General features: G+C 38.3%; 1 protein-coding gene across 3 annotated transcripts in view; it reads left to right on the top strand.

Moving 5' to 3' along the window:
• SLC9C1 (solute carrier family 9 member C1) overlaps positions 1–14,985 on the top strand; it is a 98,990-nt gene extending 84,005 nt beyond the window's left edge. For 2 of the 3 annotated variants that reach the window (XM_007493665.3, XM_007493663.3), the window contains 4 exons: positions 1,458–1,581; positions 9,596–9,657; positions 11,824–11,913; positions 14,490–14,985. In XM_007493665.3, the coding sequence (XP_007493727.1) occupies positions 1,458–1,581; positions 9,596–9,657; positions 11,824–11,883 (246 nt within the window). In that variant the 3' untranslated portion in view covers positions 11,884–11,913; positions 14,490–14,985. The remainder of the gene's footprint in view (positions 1–1,457; positions 1,582–9,595; positions 9,658–11,823; positions 11,914–14,489) is intronic. The other variant, XM_056793456.1, reaches the window with a different exon arrangement.
• The last annotated feature ends 247 nt before the right edge of the window (positions 14,986–15,232 follow it).

The following is a 15,232-nucleotide window of genomic DNA, read 5'->3' as shown; positions in this document are numbered from 1 at the left end:
GTGGAGTCCAGTAATTGATCTATACCTTCTAGTTCTAAAGAAGTGATTGGGGGCCTGGGACATGTGGCTTTCCATGGGTCATACCACTAATACACATAAAAGGAAGACCTGGGATGTAGGTCTTTCAATTATGAGGTCAACTCTAACCAGTAAATCATGTCGCCTCCAGACTAATATCCTCATTTTACTGAAGTTAAATGGCTTGCTACTAAGCTAGTGAGCATCTTAGGCAGGGTTCCAGCCCAGCTCTTTTTTTGACTCTAACCCAGAGGGGATGGAAAGAGGAGAGTGAAGAATGAGAGCACAAGACATTTTATCAGCTCATTTTAACCTGATTTTCATGTAGGTACCTATTATTGACTAATGGGGAATAAAGAATTAGGGGAACTGAGTTCTAGTCCTGACACTCCCACAAAACCCCTAATTCAATTCAGAAGACATGTAATTAAGTGCATACTATGTGCAAGTCACCACAAGACCTCTTGGGTTGGTGGGGGGGGGGTGGAACAGTGAAGCTAAGTGGCTCAGTAGATTGAGTTCAAATATGGTCTCAGACACTTCCTAGTTGTGTGACCCTGGGCAAGTCACCCCCATTGTTTAGCCCTTACCATTCTTCTATCTTGTAACCAATGCACAGTCTTCATTTTAAAACAGAAGGTAAGAGATTTTTTTTAATAGCTATTGAAGAAAGAAAGACAAAAAATTAAAATAAAATAGTCCCTGCCTCCAAGGAATTTATATTTTTTGGGTAGGAGGGAGAAATCACTTATACTTTCTGACTCTCAGGTTTCTCATCTGTAAAAATGAGGGTGTTTGGTGAAATTTCCAGTTCCTCTAAGATTCCTTCACTTCATTTTTTGATTAACACAATAGAACTGTGAGATGGATATTGGGAGGGAGTAACACTATCGAGTTTATTGGGACATTCTTTGTCGTTAGGCACTTCTCAAGAGTTGGTACATAGTGGGTGAATATTTTTGAAATTCAGAATCAAACTTATGAAACCAAGAAGGAAAAGGATGGAAGCAATTGCTTCAGAGGTGACCACTATTTTTATGAATTCCGTCAGGTGTTTTTTTAGACTTTTGCTTTCTCTTCTATCATACTGGGAAAGTTTTAGCATGAAGTTACATGAAAAGGTTGATGATGATAACATTCTCATTGGTTTTCACACCTCTGAAATGGGATAGGAAAGGAAGAATTTCAGGCTAAGTCCACCCAACAACTAATTGAATGAAAAAGTGACTCCAGTAACTGGATTTTAATTTACACAAGGTCCTGACTATTGAAAATACCTGGATAATTCACCACATTTTTCAGTTGTCGCTTAGGTTATTTTGTTTATTCTTAAATGGAAGTGTTAATGAACTTATAGGAGGGATGCTCAGACTGATACTTGGATATTTCTGTACTTTAGTGTTAATTCAATAATTAATTTGTATTTTTCAACCCTCTAGATAAAAGGCACTGCAAGAATAACAAAAATATTAGTGATTCAGACATCAATTGATCTAAAGAAATGCAGAAGCAACACTGCAAGATATGTCCCTGTTTGCAAACATATTAGAGCAGGATCTAAACGTGAGTTAGACTTGGTTTTCCTGAAATGTTCTATCTTTTCTTCCTTCATACTATTTACTCCTATGATTTTGTTTCCATGTTGCATCCTCCCTCAACCACTTCCCCAAATCCTATAATTTTCATGTAAAATCCCAAGGAGATGGGAGAACTGAAAAAGAATTGTGGCCATTATCATACTTTGACTTTCGAATGTCCATTCAAGTACATCCTCTCTCGTCCTTTGTGCCGCTCTTTTCTGGAGAAATAGTTGTGAAATAACTATGATAGATTGTAGATTTAGGACTTGAGCCCAAATACAAACCATCTTTACTTTATTCACTATCTTAAGAGTCTCAAAATTGCACCATATAGTTTGTAGCCTGTTTTTTTTTTCAGACTCATTTCAATGCCTCTCCCTGCCTTCATAGGTAGCTGGGTGTGGAATATTGCATGTACTGTTGGATATTGTTGATTATCAGTTTGGTTCGGTTGTGCAGAGCTGTTATATTTTCTCCTTTAAAAGATCTGTCAGAATTGATGGGGTCTTAATGTAGACCAAAACATATTTCACTTTCTTTCTTCATTTTGGGGGCTAAGGATCTCTTCCACCAAATGACTAATATGGGAAAATGTCTTTTATGATTTCACATGCAAAATATATATCAGATTGCTTACCATCTCATGGAAAGGGGAGAGGAAGGAGGGAAAGAGGAAGAAGAAAGAATTTGGAACTCAGAATTTTAAAAAAATCTCTGTTTTGAGGACTAGTTTATTGGAGAGGGGAGGAGAAAGAGTTATAATTAAGTAATAAATCTTATGTGAAGTGTTGTCAGTTCTACCTTTTCAGCATTTCTTTTTTAAGCTCCCTCCTCTTTTCTGAGGTTGCCACAACCCTGGGGGTAGTCTTCATCATCTCATCACCATGGACTACTGCAAATAGTCTTCTTGTTGGCCTGCCTGACTCAGGTCTTTCCCCATTCCAGTCCATCTTCCACTTAGTTGTTCACTTGATCTTCCTAAAGATCTGACTGCATCACTCTACCAATTCAAGTCCTTCATAACCTGCCCCACTTTTACCTTTGCCATTTTCCTTACACCTTACTCCTTACTCCACCATGTACTCTACAATCTAGTGGCACTAGCCTCCAGGCTGTTCCTTGTTCAAGACCCTCTATATTCCAGTTCTGTACTTTTTCACTGTCTGTCCTCTATTCCTAGAATGCTTTCCATCTTCTGACTTCCTTGACTTCCTTCAGATCACAGTTAAAATCCTACATCAAGAGGTTTCTCTGAGTCCTATTGAATGATAGTGCCCTTCCCCTGTTGTTTGTCTCCACTTTAACCTGACTAGATGTTGTTTGTTCCTTATTCTTTGTATATTGTCTTCCCCATGAGTCTGTGAGCACCTTGACAGCAGAGCAGGGACTGAGTTTCCTTTTTTTTTCCTTTGGTCTTTCCTTGTATCCTGAGCACTTAGCACAGGGTGTGATGTAGAGTAAATGTTCAATATATGATTTAATGTTTAAAGAATGGTATCAATAAAAAATAAGATTAAGGACTTCCGGTTAAGATGGCGGCTTAGAGAAAGCTAAAGTTCAGGTCTCCGGAAAACCCTTCCCGACCGATCTCAAACTATAAGCTCCTAAGGCGCCGAAATTCAAGACGATCAACAGCATAGACCCTGGGAACCCTCCTCCTGGACCTGGACCCGGATCAAAAGGTACGGCCCCCGTCAAAAGCCAGAGCCCGAGATCACTTGGACCTAAGGGGTATGAGCGCAGAGTCCAAGGCTCCGGGAAGCCGCAGCCCGGCCCGGCTCAGAGAGCAGGGTCCTCGGAACAACAACCCTCAGGGCCTTCTATCCGAGTCCCAGTGAAAGTCACTGCCCTCGGAGCTCCCCTGGCAGAGAGCAGGGTCGAAACAACAGCAACCCTCAGGGCGGGCAAGACAGCCTCACGGGCTGGATCCTGCTATCCAAATCTCAGTGAAAGTCCCTGCCCTCGGAGCTCCGGGAAGCTGCAGCCCATCCCCCGGCAGGCCGACGAAACAGCCTCATGGCCAGCTATTCTGAAGGCAACTTCCGGAAAGCGACCCGACCCAGAGAGCCAGGGGAGAGTGTGGCCTCGTGGTCCGACCCTTCCATTCCAGTTCCAGTGAGGCATACTCAGTTTAACCCAGGGAAAGCTCATAGAACCGACAATCTGCCCAGGACTAAAGCCTCTGAACACCAGACAGAGATAAGAAAAGCTAATCCTCCACATTCAGAGATGGCAAACTCCACAGAAGCACAGAAGCCCCAAAATACCAAGAAAAATAAGAAGAAAGGGGCAACTTTGGACACATTCTATGGAGCCAAAATACAAAATACAGAGCAGATAGAAGAAGATATACAAGAAAATGCTCCAAAATCTTCCAAAGGAAATGGAAACTCTCCACAAACCCATGAAGAATTTGAATCAGAAATGACCAAAAAGATGGAAGCCTTCTGGGAGGAAAAGTGGGAAATAATGCAAAAGAAATTCACGCATCTACAAAACCAGTTTGACCAAACTGTAAAAGAAAACCAGGCTTTAAAGCAAGAACTAATAAAGCAAAGCCAAAATACCAAGAAATTAGAAGAGAACATAAAATATCTCACCGACAAGATGATAGATCTGGAAAATAGAGGGAGAAGAGATAATTTAAGAATAATTGGACTCCCAGAAAAGCCAGAAATAAACACCAAACTGGACATGGTGATACAAGATATAATCAAAGAAAATTGCCCAGAGATTCTAGAACAAGGGGGCAATACAGCCACTGACAGAGCTCACAGAACACCTTCTACACTAAACCCCCAAAAGACAACTCCCAGGAATGTAATTGCCAAATTCCAAAGCTATCAAACAAAAGAAAAAATCCTACAGGAAGCCAGAAAAAGACAATTTAGATATAAAGGAATGCCAATCAGGGTCACACAAGACCTTGCAAGTTCCACTCTGAATGATTGTAAGGCATGGAACATGATCTTCAGAAAGGCAAGAGAGCTGGGTCTCCAACCAAGAATCAGCTACCCAGCAAAACTGACTATAGACTTCCAAGGGAAAGTATGGGCATTCAACAAAATAGAAGACTTCCAACTTTTTGCAAAGAAAAGACCAGAGCTCTGTGGAAAGTTTGATACCGAAAATCAAAAAGCAAGGAATACCTGAAAAGGTAAATATTAAGGAAAGGGGAAAAATGTTATCTTCTTCTTTTACTCAAACTCTCTTCTAAAAGGACTACATTTATATCAATCTATGTATATTAACATGTGGGGAAAATGTAATGTGTAAATAGGGGGAAAAGAAAGACCAAATAGAATAATCTTTCTCACACAAAGATTCACATGGGAAGGGGAGGGGAAGAAAACTCCTATAAGAAGGAGAGGAAGGGGGGGGTTTAACTTAAACCTCAATCTCAGGGAAATCAACTCTGAGAGGGAAAAACATCCAGATCCATTGGGATCTTGAATTCTATCTTACCCAACAAGGGTAGGGAGAAGGGAAAACCAAGGGGGGGAGGGGGAGAGGGAGAATAAAAAGGGAGGGAAAGAGGGGGGAGGGGGAGGGAACAAAAAGGGAGGGACTAAAAAGGGAAACATCAAGGGAGGGGACAAGGGGGACTGATTCAAAGTAAATCACTGGACTAAAAGGTAGAGCTGAAGAAGAAAAGGTTAGAATTAGGGAAGGCTATCAAAATGCCAGGGAGTCCACAAATGACAATCATAACTTTGAATGTGAATGGGATGAACTCACCCATAAAACGTAGTCAAATAGCAGAATAGATTAGAATCCAAAACCCTACCATATGTTGTCTTCAAGAAACACACATGAGGCAGGTAGACACCTACAAGGTCAGAATTAAAGGATGGAGTAAGACCTTCTGGGCCTCAACTGATAGAAAGAAGGCAGGAGTGGTAATCATGATATCTGATAAAGCCAATGCAAAAATAGACCTGATCAAAAGGGATAGGGAAGGTAATTATATTTTGTTAAAAGGGACTCTAGACAATGAGGAAATATCATTAATCAACATGTATGCACCAAATAATATAGCACCCAAATTTCTAATGGAGAAACTAGGAGAATTGAAGGAAGAAATAGACAATAAAACCATACTAGTGGGAGACTTAAACCAACTATTATCAAATTTAGATAAATCAAATCAAAAAATAAATAAGAAAGAGTTAAAGAAGTGAATGAAATCTTAGAAAAATTAGAATTAATAGACATATGGAGAAAAATAAATAGGGATAAAAAGGAATACACCTTCTTCTCAGCACCACATGGCACATTCACAAAAATTGACCATACATTAGGTCACAGAAACATAGCACACAAATGCAGAAAAGCAGAAATAATGAATGCAGCCTTCTCAGATCAAACAAGGCAATAAAAATAATGATTAGTAATGGTACATGGAAAACCAAATCTAAAACCAATTGGAAATTAAACAATATGATACTCCAAAACCGTTTAGTTAAAGAAGAAATCATAGAAACAATTAATTATTTCATCGAGGAAAATGACAATGGCGAAACATCCTTTCAAACCTTTTGGGATGCAGCCAAAGTGGTAATCAGAGGTAAATTCATATCCCTGAATGCTTATATTAACAAACAAGGGAGAGCAGAGATCAATCAATTGGAAATGCAAATGAAAAAACTCGAAAACGATCAAATTAAAACCCCCCAGCAGAAAACCAAACTAGAAATCCTAAAAATTAAGGGAGAAATTAACAAAATCGAAAGTGATAGAACTATTGATTTAATAAATAAGACAAGAAGCTGGTACTTTGAAAAAACAAACAAAATAGACAAAGTACTGGTCAATCTAATTAAAAAAAGGAAGGAAGAAAAGCAAATTCACAGCATTAAAGATGAAAAGGGGGACAGCACCTCCGATGAAGATGAAATTAAGGCAATCATTAGAAATTACTTTGCCCAATTATATGGCAATAAATACACCAATTTAGGAGAAATGGATGAATATATACAAAAATACAAACTGCCTAGACTAACAGAAGAGGAAATAGAATTCTTAAATAATCCCATATCAGAAATTGAAATCCAACAAGCCATCAAAGAACTTCCTAAGAAAAAATCCCCAGGGCCTGATGGATTCACCTGTGAATTCTATCAAACATTCAGAGAACAGTTAATCCCAATACTATACAAACTATTTGACATAATAAGCAAAGAGGGAGTTCTACCAAACTCCTTTTACGACACAAACATGGTACTGATTCCAAAACCAGGCAGGTCAAAAACAGAGAAAGAAAACTATAGGCCAATCTCCCTAATGAATATAGATGCAAAAATCTTAAATAGGATACTAGCAAAAAGACTGCAGCAAGTGATCAGAAGGATCATTCACCACGATCAAGTAGGATTCATATCAGGGATGCAGGGCTGGTTCAACATTAGGAAAACCATCCACATAATTGACCACATCAACAAGCAAACTAGCAAGAACCACATGATTATCTCAATAGATGCAGAAAAAGCCTTTGATAAAATACAACACCCATTCCTATTAAAAACACTAGAAAGCATAGGAATAGAAGGGTCATTCCTAAAAATAATAAACAGTATATATCTAAAACCAACAGCTAATATCATCTGCAATGGGGATAAACTAGATGCATTCCCAATAAGATCAGGAGTGAAACAAGGATGCCCATTATCACCTCTACTATTTGACATTGTACTAGAAACACTAGCAGTAGCAATTAGAGAAGATAAAGGAAATGAAGGCATCAAAATAGGCAAGGAGGAGACCAAGTTATCACTCTTTGCGGATGACATGATGGTCTACTTAAAGAATCCTAGAGATTCAACCAAAAAGCTAATTGAAATAATCAACAACTTTAGCAAAGTTGCAGGATACAAAATAAACCCACATAAATCATCAGCTTTTCTATATATCTCCAACACAGCTCAGCAGCAAGAACTAGAAAGAGAAATCCCATTCAAAATCACCTTAGACAAAATAAAATACCTAGGAATCTACCTCCCAAGACAAACACAGGAACTATATGAACACAACTACAAAACACTCGCCACACAACTAAAACTAGACTTGAGCAAATGGAAAAACATTAACTGCTCATGGATAGGACGAGCCAATATAATAAAAATGACTATCCTACCCAAACTTATTTATCTATTTAGTTCCATACCCATTGAACTACCAAAATACTTCTTCAGTGATTTAGAAAAAACCATAACAAAGTTCATTTGGAAGAACAAAAGATCAAGGATATCCAGGGAAATAACGAAAAAAAGAAACACATACGATGGGGGCCTTGCAGTCCCTGACCTAAAACTATATTACAAAGCAGCAGTCATCAAAACAATTTGGTACTGGCTAAGAAACAGAAAGGAAGATCAGTGGAATAGACTGGGGGAAAGCGACCTCAGCAAGACAGTATACGATAAACCCAAAGATCCCAGCTTTTGGGACAAAAATCCACTATTTGATAAAAACTGTTGGGAAAATTTGAAGACAGTGTGGGAGAGACTAGGAATAGATCAACACCTCACACCCTACACCAAGATAAATTCAAAATGGGTGAGTGACTTAAACATAAAGAAGGAAACCATAAGTAAATTGGGTAAACACAGAATAGTATACATGTCAGACCTTTGGGAGGGGAAAGGCTTTAAAACCAAGCAAGATATAGAAAGAATCACAAAATGTAAAGTAAATAATTTTGACTACATCAAACTAAAAAGCTTTTGTACAAACAAAACCAATGTAACTAAAATCAGAAGGGAAACAACAAATTGGGAAAAAATCTTCATAGAAACCTCTGACAAAGGTTTAATTACTCATATTTATAATGAGCTAAATCAATTGTACAAAAAATCAAGCCATTCTCCAATTGATAAATGGGCAAGGGAAATGGATAGGCAGTTCTCAGATAAAGAAATTAAAACTATTAACAAGCACATGAAGAAGTGTTCTAATTTTCTTATAATCAGAGAGATGCAAATCAAAACAACTCTGAGGTATCACCTCACACCTAGCAGATTGGCTAACATAACAGTAAAGGAAAGTAATGAATGCTGGAGGGGGTGTGGCAAAGTAGGGACATTAATTCATTGCTGGTGGAGCTGTGAACTGATCCAACCATTCTGGAGGGCAATTTGGAACTATGCCCAAAGGGCGACAAAAGAATATCTACCCTTTGACCCAGCCATAGCACTGCTGGGTCTGTACCCCAAAGAGATAATGGACACAAAGACTTGTACAAAAATATTCATAGCTGCGCTCTTTGTGGTGGCCCAAAACTGGAAAACGAGGGGATGCCCATCAATTGGGGAATGGCTGGACACATTGTGGTATTTGTTGGTGATGGAATACTATTGTGCTAAAAGGAATAATAAAGTGGAGGAGTTCCATGGAGACTGGAACAACCTCCAGGAAGTGATGCAGAGCGAGAGGAGCAGAACCAGGAGAACATTGTACACAGAGACTAATACACTGTGGTACAATCGAACGTAATGGACGTCTCCATTAGTGGCGGTGTAATGTCCCTGAACAATCTGCAGGGATCCAGGAGAAAAAAACACCATTCATAAGCAAAGGATAAACTGTGGGAGTAGAAACACCAAGGAAAAGCAACTGCCTGAATACAGAGGTTGAGGGGACATGACAGAGGAGAGACTCTAAATGAACACTCGAATGCAAATACTATCAACAAAGCAATGGGTTCAAATCAAGAAAACATCTAATGCCCAGTGGACTTACGCGTCGGCTATGGGGGGTGGGGGGAGGAAAAGAAAATGAACTATGTCTTTAACGAATAATGCTTGGAAATGATCAAATAAAATATAATTTAAAAAAATAAGATAAAAAAAAGCAATTTCTGGCCTCCCGAGTTGAATATCCTCCTTGGCTCGAAATCATTTACTATTTGTATGAACTTTGTATTATTTGATTATTTTAAACTGATAGAAAGTGTCAATTATTTCTCTAGTTGATCTAACATACTTTTGTTTTTGTGCCAGATAAAATGGACTTCTGGTTAGATGACAGATTTGGAGACGATACAACTGCAGGAAAAGCTGTGGTAAATTAAAGCAATCATTCTGAGCTTATATTTTGATAAAAATGAAGTCTGAATTATAGTTTTAAGCAATTTATTTTCCTCATTTTGGAGAAAAAGTAATCTACTAAACTGACCTCTTTCAAGGAATATTCAAAAATATGTTTATTACTTAGAAGATTGTGCCCCAGGGTCAGTTAGGTAGTGCAATGGATAAAGCACCAGGCCTGGAGTTGGGAGGACCTGGATTCAAATATGGCCACAAACACTTCCTACTTATGTGATTGTGGGCAAGTCATTTAACCCTATTTTCCTAGTCCATATCATAAAATTAATATTAAGACACATGGTAAAGGCTTGAAAAAAAAAAAGAAACTATAGCACCTGTATGACTGAAATCTTAAAGGGGCAGGTAGGTAGCTCAGTGGATTGAGAGCCAGGTATAGAGGTCCTGAGTTTGAATTTGTCCTCAGACATTTCCTAGCTGTGTGACCCTGGGCAAGTCACATAACACCAATTGTCTAACCCTCACTGTTCTTCTGCCTTGGAACCAATACTAAGATTCTAAGATAGAAAGTAGGATTAAAAAAAAAAAAAGATCATGGCCCAGGAGTTAATGGAGAGATCCATGGTGGGCAGAAGCAATTTGTAACAATCCTTTGAATGATTATCTCTGTAATCTGTTAAGGTCCATTAATAGTACTTAAAAGAGTTTCAGAGAATTCATGAGCTAGTTACTACTAAAAGCAATAATTTATTTTACTGATCCTGGTTAAAGGAAGACTTTGCCAAGGAAAAGCCACATGACTTACCTGGAGATAGCCAAAGGAGGAAAACACAGGCAAACAAGGAAAGAGAATTGGAGTAGCCCAGAAAACAAGAATTCTAGCAGGGAGTCTCAGGCAAGATAGTCTTCCAGACCTTAGTAGGAAGAGAGAGTCAGTGATAAGCAGTGCTTCAAGGAAGCTCCAGGAAAAGGGCAATTCAGGCAAGGAGGAGTTTGGGATAGAGGGGAGCAATTCATCTCAGAAAAATCTGAAGAATTTCACACTCCTGTAATGATAGTCGAACATCCGCCAGTTAGTCAGGAAACCAGAAGTTTCTAGCCTGGAATGTTCCAAGTATTAAAGCTTCTGGAGAATCTGAAGTTCCAGAGGAGTAAGGAAAAGAGAGGAAATAATAAGAAACTGAGGAAAGGGATAGAGCTAAAGCTAGGTCAAATCCATGACCCACATTGACTAAAATGAGTTGAGAGAAGAGTTAGGGGTCCTTGAAATGGCTAGATGACTTAAATTCCTGAAGCCCTCCAAAACTCCTCCCAGAGGCTCTCCAAATCGGTCCATGGAAACTTGCAACATGACTCTGGACCTTTACCTCTGAAGTGATCGTGGGGAGTCTAGCACTGAAGTGGACTCCAGAAGTATTAGGGGAAGGTACTTCCCCACATCACCTAATTCCAACTGCAGGCTCAAACTCAGGGTACCACATATGCCAATGAATTTTTTTGGTTCTAGAATTTTTTCTAGGCTGATTTTGTGTCTCATTCCCAGGCAATTCTGAAATAGATTCCTCGTACAAAAATAGATATGAGCATATTTCAGACTCAGGTTAACTACTAATAGGAATAAACAATCAACTAATGTATATATATTTAGATTTAGGGGACCACAATGTTTTTCCATATTGTACCACTCTGAGAGGCAGTTAATGCTAGACTTGAAGTGAGGAAGACCCTGGGCAAGTCATTTAATTACTGACTGCCTCAGTTTTCTCCTCTATAAAATGAGGACAAAAATAGCAACTACCTCCCAGGGTTATGAAAACAAAGTGAAGTAATATTTGCAAAGTACTTTACCAATCTTTAGCACCCTATAAATTATGTCTTAGATCTAGCAGCAGGAGAGGCAGGTAGTACTTAGCATTCTTTTGCATTGTTGTTATTAAAAACTCATCAATTTCCTATTACCTGCCTTGCTGTCAGTCTTGACACAATCTTTGCATTCTTACTTTGATGTTCCCTCCTAGGACCATATTCCTCAGCATTCCTGACTCGAAAGGGCCTCATAGTTTCCCTGTTAGCTGCCCTCTGTTCCGGGAGCTGTCTAACCTTCAGCATCCCCTTCTCTCAGTGGAGATACGTTGGAGGAGTCTCAGAAGTGGATCACTAAACCCTCTTTTTTTTTTTCCTAGAATGCACAGAAAAATAGTGAAAATTTCACAGTGAGCTTGGAATCACTTGGTGCTTTCTGATTGCCTAGAATCATCTGCTTAGAAGAGAAAGTAAAGAACTATTTCCTTGAATCATCCTACCATTAAGATGATTCTCCTGAATTTATAAGTATCAATTATCTATTTTCTTGGGAAAGCTTCTTTTTTAAGTAAAATCTCTTTAGAGGGCAGCTAAGTGACTCAGTGGATATACAGTACCAGGCTCAGAGTCACAAGGATATGGGTTCAAATTTAGACTCTGGGTAAGTCACTTAACTCTGATTGACCAATCCCTTGGTGCTCTTCTGTCTTAGAACTGATACTAAAACAGAAGGTAAGCAGCAGCAATACAATGATCCAGGGCAATTCTGAGGGAGTTATGAGAAAGATGCTATCCACATTCAGAGGAAGAACTGTGGGAATAGAAACACAGAAGAAAAACATTTAGTTGATGGCATGGTTCAATGGGGATATGATTGGGGATGTAGATGCCAGACAATCACCCTCGTACAAGTATTAATGATATGGAATTAGGTCTTAATCAATGACACATGTGAAACCCAGTGGAATTGTGCATCCATGGGGGAAGTGGGGGAGGGGAGGGAAAGAACATGAATCATGTAACCATGGGAATATATTCTAAATTAATTAATTAAATAAAAATTTCAATTAAAAAAAAAGAAGGTAAGGGTTAAAAAATAAATTTAAAACAAAGAAAATCTCTTTGATTTGGGATCCTAAAAATCCTCACATTTTATGTGACAACCTGTGTCCCCTGGTTCCACTTTTATGTTTCTCTTAGTTGTCTTTGTGGGTGCAAACTGTCCAGGTCAGTTCTCAGTCCAAGAAATGTTCATTAAACCTGTTCTTTGCTCAGTACTATGCTAGGAAGATGTGAAATAAGTATAAAATGGAATCCTCAAATATGTTTAGGAAGTTTACAATGAAGGTCAGGAGCTACGACATATATCCATGAAACAGTACGATCACAAGGCAATCTAAGAGTTCATAAAGTGACATAGAGAGTTACAGGGGGAAGTAGAAAGTACTCTAGGCTACAGTGGAGATGGGACTCTTGTGGGATCTTGAAAGATGAACAGGATTCAGACAAGCAAAGGGAAGAAAACAGAGTATCTCAGATAACAGAAAGGATCATTTGGAAGACTGAGCAGACCTAGAGATCAATCTTTCTTGAGTAAATGGGTTCATGCATGATGAGAGAAGGCTTGATATGTTGGTTAAGACTAGTTAAATCAAGGAGAATTTTGAATGTCAAACTTGGTCTTGATTTTTATTCTCTAAGCATAAGGAAGTGAGGGATTTTGAGCAGATGAGTAACAATGAAAGAAGTACTTAAAAATATTAATGTAGTATAAAAGAGAATTTGAAGTTAGGTAAAATTGGAAGCAACAAAGAGATGAATGAAGACAGTTGAAATTGTTTAAATGTGTGGGAAACTGTAGCATATATGGATATGCATAAAGGTATCTATTATGCCTACATGTCTATTTGTACATATATTTCATCTGGATAGATTTGTTTGGGTATTAAGCAGTCCCTTTTCCTAGTCCAGTGAGTCTTTGTTTGAAAAAGACTATGTGCACTTTTTAAAAGTTCAGAGACCGCCAAAGTCTGACTCTGGAGAAGACTCTTTGAGGAAGTGGGAGAGGACTATGGATGTGGTACTGCATATACTGCAAGTAATATAGTGTCAGGAACATTGTATTGACTGGGTTTTGCTGAACAGCTTTTTTTCTCTTTTAAAATGTTAGTTTTGAAATCTTTGGTCACTGAGTAGGAAGGGATATTTTCAGAAATGAACTGCTTTACAAATAAAAGATGTCAAGAAAACGCAGTTAAATTTCAAAAGGTTTGGGACTTCTTATAAAAATGTGAACCATGAAACTCTGAAATTAAAGGGGGGAAAGAGACTCACAGAGGAGAGATAGTGAAACTCGCCTAGATTTGCCAAAAAAGTATGAGTAATACTGGGACAGAAAAGACTGTTGAGGAATTAACATTAAATGAGATAGCATAAAAGAACTTCAAACACTTCAAAGCAGATAACATAATCAGTCCTTGGTTTATTAGTTCTTTCACCATCAAATAGCTTCAATTGGTAGGACTCAGACTTAAGGGGGAGGCCCCCAAATAGCCAAAGTTCACTAACTGTTAACCACTTAGATCCTTGTTTCTAATATTTGTTCAATGACTGAGTAACTCTGGGAAAGTCAATTAACCTCTCTCAGTGCTTTGGGTCATTCTCTCAGATTAAGTTTCATAAAAGGCGCCAACATATATTGAGAGAAAGTCTTTTCTCGTCCAGAAGTTCCCTGTCCCTGCCCTCATTCCATTTTTGCCATCTCCAGGCTAGATTAGTGCAGTTCTTCAAGTACTCACCCAAGTGTTGAACTTGTGTCCAGTAGTCTCTCATTTTACAGAGAGAAAATAGGTAATCTCTCCTGTCTCTCATTCTTCAGACCCCCTTACACAATATCCGTTCACTAACTGCCTCAAGAAGATGCTAATCTGAATGAACTTGATCTACTCTAATTAATGTTAACGGTTGTAGTTACTCATTAAGAACAAACCCTGAGATGTCAAAAGTCTTTAACATCTTTATATGAATTTTTCACCCTTTCTCTTAGGATTGGTTGACAAGGCTCCTTCCTTCCTTCCTTCCTTGAAGCATCCACTTTTATGTATGTGTACATGCTGTTTCCTGCTTTTGGTTTTTGGCTGTTGCCCTATTGTGGATAAATGAAGATGCAAAACTTCAAGAATTCTACCATGACAATCTTCACCAATGACTTCAGTAAAACCTGGATTAGATTTGCAATATTTTTCTTTTTTTTAGGAATTCCTCATATCTAAATTAATGCATTGTTCTAAGATCTTAGTGTAAATTTCTGGTATATTTTCTTACTCATACAGATATGAAATAAGCTTATTCCACATAGTTAATATACTAATGTTAGAGTTTAAATAACTAATGCTATATTTAAAAATTAAAACATCAACATATTACATTTAGAATATCACTGCTGGACAAAATGTCTTAATTACTTTGGTTTGTGCTGTCTATGTGTTTTTCCAAATGTGCATTTCATTCAAGGTGTTAAAGTATTTTTGTTTTTTTCTTCAGTTGTTGGCATTTCTATTCAGTTCTTCATGACCCTATTTGGGGTTTTCTTGGCCACTGTACTGGAGATGTTTGTCATTTCCTTCTCCAGCTCATTTTACAGATGAGGAAACTGAAGCAAATAGGATTAAGTGATTTACCTGTGATCACACATCTAATAAGGGTCTGAGATTAGATATGAACTTGGCTTTTCCTGACTCCTGGCCCAGCACTCTAACCACTATAGCTGCCCCTATTGAAGTGTTAGAG

The sequence above is a fragment of the Monodelphis domestica genome, chromosome 4, assembly GCF_027887165.1.
Source record: "Monodelphis domestica isolate mMonDom1 chromosome 4, mMonDom1.pri, whole genome shotgun sequence".
Taxonomy (NCBI): domain Eukaryota; kingdom Metazoa; phylum Chordata; class Mammalia; order Didelphimorphia; family Didelphidae; genus Monodelphis; species Monodelphis domestica.
Note: the sequence above shows the minus strand (reverse complement) of the source record. Positions and strands in the feature narration are given on the sequence as shown.